At 40.5% G+C, this 6,900-nt stretch overlaps 1 protein-coding gene across 1 annotated transcript; it reads right to left on the bottom strand.

The window, feature by feature from the left end:
- Nucleotides 1-4,502: 4,502 nt before the first annotated feature.
- On the bottom strand, nucleotides 4,503-5,462 carry LOC121034411 (olfactory receptor 13C7-like). The gene has a single exon (XM_040481213.1). The coding sequence runs from the start codon at nucleotides 5,460-5,462 to the stop codon at nucleotides 4,503-4,505; it is 960 nt and encodes a 319-aa protein (XP_040337147.1).
- Nucleotides 5,463-6,900: the final 1,438 nt, after the last annotated feature.

A 6,900-nucleotide genomic window follows, 5' to 3' on the forward strand; every position in this document is an offset into this window, starting at 1 on the left:
AATTAGGGACTCTACATGTCATTAGGACCCTGGGTCTCTCCATCTGTTTCTTATCTCTACTTGTTTTTTCCTGGCTTCATTTTAAACGCTGGTGGACAGATTTCCTCATGTGATAGGGAAGAGAGTTGTCAAGAGCCTAATTCACATTCTTCTGTTTGAGTCTCCAGGTGAGAACCGAGCCCTGGCCAACACCTACACTGCAGCCTTGTGGAGGACTTGGTTGAACTCCTGACTTACAAAACTGCAAGATTATAAATGTGTGTTGTTTTGAGCCACTAAGTTAGTGATGATCCTCCATGCAGCATAGAAAGCTAATACAAGACCCTTTCTCTGCATGCTCCAATTAGAAATTTCCTGAGGAATGGCTCTGGTTAGTTTGACTTAGGTTACATGACTTCCATTAGACCCGATTGCTGTGCCAAGAGCTGGTGTACTATGATTGGCAGCCTCATTAGAATCACATAAGAGTGAGAGCGAGCAGTTCCCCCCGACACCCAAAATAATAGGTGCACAGTACAGGATATAGCTGACCTCTGTGATGGCATTCTTAGGGGGTTCAGCTGTGTCTTATGAGTGCTTATAGTGGACATTGCAAATTTGCAACCTTTAGCCAAATCTGGGTATGGATCAAATTTTGTTTGACCCTCATAATACTTATCTTGATACCATCAAAGAATTTTGAGGGACACTCAGTTCAACTCTGCAAACACCAGAGGTAAGCATGGAACCTGCAGCTGGGATAGCATCTCTGCAACCCCTCCCCCACTCCTACATTCCTTCCTGGCATTCTGTTGGAAGAAGCAGTCAGGTCCTGCTTCCACACCTGGTCCTTTCCTGCAGTCCAGCATCTGAAATGCTCTGATTTAAGCTATTTGGGTGATTACATTCTTGACCTGTTGTCTGTGATTATCTGTGTTGCTTGATTTGATCATGTTTGTAATAACTTTCATTGGCTGCTGTAATCTCTTGAAGATTTAAGACATCATCCTAACCTGAGATAAATGGTCACTGGTTGTAATGAGGTGGAAATTAATCAGCACATAAGCAGAGCTCTGAAAACCTCCATTTGTCAGTGGTCTGTTCTAGACTCCTTGGTTATCTCCAAAAGCAAGGGCTGAATTGAGGCTGGTTTTCTTTGCTTCTGTAACCTTTAGGTCAGTGAGCCTTCACCTTTGCCTCCAAGCCCTGAGCTTGAACCTTCTTTCCCAACTAACAGCATGTGCTTGCTCTAAGGATGGGAAAGTGAATGGAGCATGGCTCATCCCAACCTGTTGGCAAGGGGGAGAAAGGCTTTGAATGAGAGCACTTGGAGGATAGTTAAATGTCCTAAAGCTTACATTCAGGGCACTTCCTTCCTCCAAAATGAAACTGTTTCTTTAGTTCTTCTGTTCATGTGTGATTATAAATACATGATATTCATATAGTTCTTTCATACTTCTTTATATATTTTCCCAAGGTATTTAAAAATTTTTGTGACTGCTGTGAATTATGTACAACCACTCTAGTGTACTTTCCTACTACTTCTAGTAGCTTTGACATTTGATTAAAATTTTTGTAGTTGAACAATGTCTGTGAATAGTTTTCTTTTTTTTTTTTCTTCTTTTCATTATTTTTGTCCTTTATTTTTCTGGCTTCATCTAATTAGTTAGACTCTGCAGAATGATGTAGGCATTGAAAGCAGGTGTTCTAATCCAAGTTGTAGACATGCTACAGGCCGATGTTCTGATATTTTCTTTCATGTCAGGGATGGTTTCCTCTATTCAAGTCTGCTACTTTTAAAAAGTCAGAAATAAATATTAAATGTTATCAAATGACTTCTCAACATTTGTCAATGAGATCACTTTTTCTGCTTGAATCTATTAATAAAACGGTTGCAATAGATCTAACATTCCTAATGTTAGAAACCCTGAAACTCCTTTAAAAACTGGGTAATGTGTATCATTTGTTTAATATACAATGATTTTAATCTACTCAGATTCAATAAATGACTTTTTTTCATTTGATCAACTTTTTTTGTTCATTCACAATCCTCTAATTCTTTCAAAAGTCTTCATCCTAATGCTTTTCTACTCATCTTGTCTCTTAAAATTTCAACAAGCATATTAAGACTTGTATTTCAGTATCATTGCAGTGAATTATACTTATAAGATTCCCCTTCCTGATACATCCTTCATAAGATGAAACCTTAAATGGGTTGTACCTTTACTTCTCTTTCTTAATTTCTCAGCTTAATAAAGTCATCTAGAATTGTAACTGGAGTTATACCATTGTTTTGTTATCAGTGTTTCCCTCTATGTGTTTTCTAATAATTCATATATTTGTCTTGGCAAATTTGGTATCAAGAGTTCATTAGACTTTACTATTCTTAAGCATTTGATCATTAGCGTCTTACATACCATATCTGTCACATTCGTTCAATTATTTATTTTAAGCTATTTGTTGGGAGAACTTTATAAATAAAACTTCTTTTTCAGAAAGAGATTATAGGGGTATGTGCTTTCTGTGTGTGCACGTGCCAAAAATGTCTTTTCAAGTCTTACATTTGTGCAATGGTCAGGGTGCATAGAATTCAGGACTCACAGCCCATTTCTGTCAGAACTCAGAAAACCTTGTTCCACTGGCATCTACATTTAGGGTAACAGAAAAGCAGGCCAATGGCAGCCAGATTCCTATCCCTTGTTAGAAAATATGCTTTTCTCCTGTGGAAAAGTCTATAGAATTATTTTAACATAGATGAGAATCAAAAAGTATCCTTGTATCGACTGTGTATAGGTGTGTCATTTGCTACAATTCTTACCTGGTGATTCATGAAACTTTTATGAATGAAATTTTATCTGTTCAGCAGAATGTTTTTTCTCCTCCTTAATTACTATTTGCTTTTTATCTGCTCTGTTTTCTCCTCAAGAATTACATAATGGATCCCCCCGGTCTATCTTTTATGTCTCTCATCTTTTCTCGAATAACTGAACCTCCGCCCCCTTTTTTTCCCTCTGAAGACTAGGAGAGAAATTTAAGTTATTTTTAATGTAAAAATTCATTTTAAGCATTGTTTTATCTACTTTTAAATACTTTCTGCTGAATTTTATTTGATAAATAATGTGGATTTTCCCCCCTAGGGTCATGTTTTTATCTCCCAGTCACCTTTTCTTTTAGCTTCTCTTTGGCAAACTGCTTTTGTTTTATTGACTCCGTAGCCTCCCGAGTTCCACTGAGACTTTTCTTCACTGCGCTTAACTATCTTTTTGCAATAACTCTTTGTCAGCAAAGGCTGTTTGCTTTATGGTTAGTTTATTTCCTTCCTATTGGATTAAAAGTTCATGTCAGCTAACAGAGGTTTTCTATTCCACTCATTCTTTTAGCTGGACTTCTAGATTGATGACTATTGGGAACTGGCTTGGAATTCCACACCAATCATGCGGATGACTCTTAGATGTCTCCTGGTGAACATCACCTTCTTCTCCATCTGACTGCCATGTAGTGTCATGCCACGATGGTCACTTGGCTGCATGGTTGGTCAAGCTAGGTCAGGAAATTAATAGAATTCATTTGATTCTCCTAAATACATCTCTGTTTCCAAATCACTCTGATGACCTATGGGAGGCCACTGCTATCCAGGGACAGAAGCCAGGGGTGAACAACATCTTCAAAAAGGGGAAAGAAAAAAGGCCAGAGCCTTTGACCCTGGTATCAGTTTTGCCACAACCTACTCACCCTCTTCTTTGCTCCAAAAGCGTGAATGATTTTCTGGTAGGGACTATGATTAAGGATAAGAGGTTAATTATGGAGACAGGAAGAGAACAATTCAGGAAACAATTTGAGGAGTTAATATGAAAATAAAGAGAAAGAAACAATGAGGATAAAGATAAAAATATTACTTTTGTTTAATATGGAGTAAGATGTGTTGAAAGGTAACATGAATCAAGGACCCATCCAAATATGTTCCAAGAAAGAGGCCAAGGAGCAAATGAATTACAGATCTATTGATTAGAGCTTTTTTTTTTTTTTTAATGTTTGTTTATTTATTTTGAGAGAGAGAGCCCACAAGGTGGGGAGGGGCAGAGAGAGAGGGAGAGAGAATCCCAAGCAGGCTCCACACTGTCAGCAAAGAGCCTGACACAGGGCTCAAACCCACAGACTGTGAGATCATGACTCGAATTGAAATGAAATCAGACAATCGACTAAGCCACCCAGGTACCCCTAGACTAGAGCTTTTTGTCAGTTAAAAATAAAACTGGAAAAGTTACTTTCCTGGACATCAATAAGTTCAGTAATGCATCACAGAGATAGATAACTATAAGGCTTAACCAATGGCATATACTTTTGTAGAATTGCTTATAGAATGGGGTAGAAAAGTCCAATTAAATGCTTCCTATTCATATAAAGCCTTCTGGGTCATTAGTTTTGCCTATGTACCCTTGATGAAATTGGCCCTTTTTCTTATCCCCTGAGACACTTAGGTGAGAGAAATTATATAATAGAGATCTATCATGACCCTTCTACCATCACTGGATGAAGTGTTTCTGAAATACCAGGTTCCTCACAGCGGCCTTCACGTCCTTGTTCCTCAGGCTGTAGATGATGGGGTTGAGCATGGGGGTCACCACCCCATAGAAGAGGGAGATGAGCTTATCTGAAAGGTCCTGCTTGTCTGCCCCCATGGGGTCCTTGGATTTGGGCTTCCCATACATGAAAAGGATAGTCCCATAGAAGACGACCACAACTGTGAGGTGGGCAGAGCAGGTGGAGAAGGCCTTTTTCCTCCCCTCAGCTGAGGGGATCCTCAGGATAGTGGTGAGGATGAAGATGTAGGAGATAAAGATGAACAGAACTGGGACCCCCAGGAAGATCACATTGGCTACTGCCATACTGATCACATTGATGGAGATATCAGCACAGGCCAACTTCAGGACAGCCAAGATCTCACAGGTGAAGTGGTTAATGACGTTGTCACCACAGAAGGGCAACCGCATTGCTAAGGATGTTTGCACCATGGCGGTCGTGCTTCCAGCTGCCCAGGAGCTGGCAGCCATGGTCACGTAGACAGCCTTGCTCATGACCACAGGGTACCTAAGGGGGTTACAAATGGCCACATAACGATCAAATGCCATCATGCCCAGAAGCACACACTCTGTGGCTCCCATGGCGAAGGAAAGAAACATTTGCACAGCACAGGCTGAGAAGGGTACAGTTTTCCTGGGGGTCAGGAAGCTGTCGAGAATGAGGGGGACTGAGGAGGTTGTATAGCAGATGTCCAGGAAGGAGAGGTTCCCCAGGAAGAAGTACATGGGCGTGTGCAGGCGGGAGACAGACACAGTGACCAGGATGAGGACCCCATTACCCAGCAGTATCACCAGGTACATCAGTAAAATGAGCACAAAGAACGTTTTCTCCAGCTTTGGGTGGGCTGAGAGGCCCAGGAGAATGAACCCCATCACAGGAGAAGTCCAATTGGATCTCTCCATGGTGTATCTTCCCTCAGAAAGCCAACTTCATGATTCTCTGATGCCTAAAGTGGCCAGAAAGCCAGTGAGGAAACTTGCCTTGCTGAGCAGCTGGAGAACAGCCTTGGCAATCTGGGTCTCTTTACATTGTTCTAATAAAATGCAGAGAAATTAGTCAAAATCTACTTTGTGATATTTGGCTACCCATGGAGGTGTTTGACATTTCACAAAATTGGATTTAATTTTCTGAATCACATTTAAGATTAACATCACATGTTTACTTCAGGCTATACCATGTGTGGCTGATCCATTTTAATCAATTTTGTGAGACGTGCTATACTCCATTTGTATGAATTTTTATTCTTTTGGGACATAAGTCTGGTGGAAATAACAGATCTTCATTCTCAGTTGCTGATCCAAGCAATTTTAGATACGAATTTCCTCCTCTTTTTTAGTTCTCTCTCACAGTCCACAGGCCCCTGGGATATTTATTCATGCATTCCTTCACTCACCTGCCAAACTCTTTGGAGCACTTACCAGAAGAATTGTACTTCACCAGTCACTCAATGTATGGGGATTATCAACTCCCTTTTCCTCTCTGGGCCTCTGTTTTCCTAATATGCTCTTTGGAATGGGATATATTTAGAGATATTCTATCCAGGGACAAAATGATCTCATGAATTCCTCATTCTTCACTTTCTGTCCCACCACTAAGATGTCCTTCTCTCTTTCCTTCAAGTTCTCCCCATGCCACTTAGTCACAAGGAATGAAGCCAGGAATTGGGCTGGGCTCACAAGAGTTTACATATTCTTTTGCCAATTCTCTCTTACCTTTTCTGTAAACAGGTCAATAAAGAACACCACTTTTCTGAGGTCTTGGAATAGTCCAGAGGCTGAACATAGCCAATCTGATCTGAAAGTAGCAGACAGAGGAGTTAGCACCTGAAATGGATGAGAGCTAAGTTTTCTGGTCTTCGTTCTGGGTTTGGGTAAAATTCACAAAGGACCATGTATTACGTACATGAAGCCAGTTAAATTCCACCCCGCTATTGGGATTATTCTAGTCCCTGAAGTGATTTAAAGTTTAGAAACTGAAGTGACAAAGTTTAGAAACTTTATACATCTGGGATTATGTCCCCAAGATCCAATTATTTTGAAGTCCCTCCAGAAATACTTTCTTCGCCCTCCTTTCCTTTATACCCATCCTGCTGAGCTATTGGAAAACGTTAGAGAGGACAGGTCATCCTGGTCCTGCCAGAATTAACATAAACCCCAGTCAGTGAGAGCTCTCAGTAGAACCCATGATAGGTCTAGGAGAGTGTGAAACTCACTACACAGGACAGATCCTTGTAGCTCAATACCACTGGCATTTCCAAATTCAGGATCTTGGGGTTGGAAAGAATCAAGTGACCTAGAAAGTTTCTTCTTGTCTGTGTCCCACCATATAGAGTCCGAACTC

Source organism: Herpailurus yagouaroundi, unplaced genomic scaffold (genome assembly GCF_014898765.1).
Source record: "Herpailurus yagouaroundi ecotype Mexico unplaced genomic scaffold, PumYag 160, whole genome shotgun sequence".
Lineage (NCBI taxonomy): Eukaryota > Metazoa > Chordata > Mammalia > Carnivora > Felidae > Herpailurus > Herpailurus yagouaroundi.

Bases quoted from the DNA above. Each gene is read 5' to 3' on its own strand.
- LOC121034411 (XM_040481213.1), bottom strand. From the start codon at position 5,462: ATGGAGAGATCCAATTGGACTTCTCCTGTGATGGGGTTCATTCTCCTG.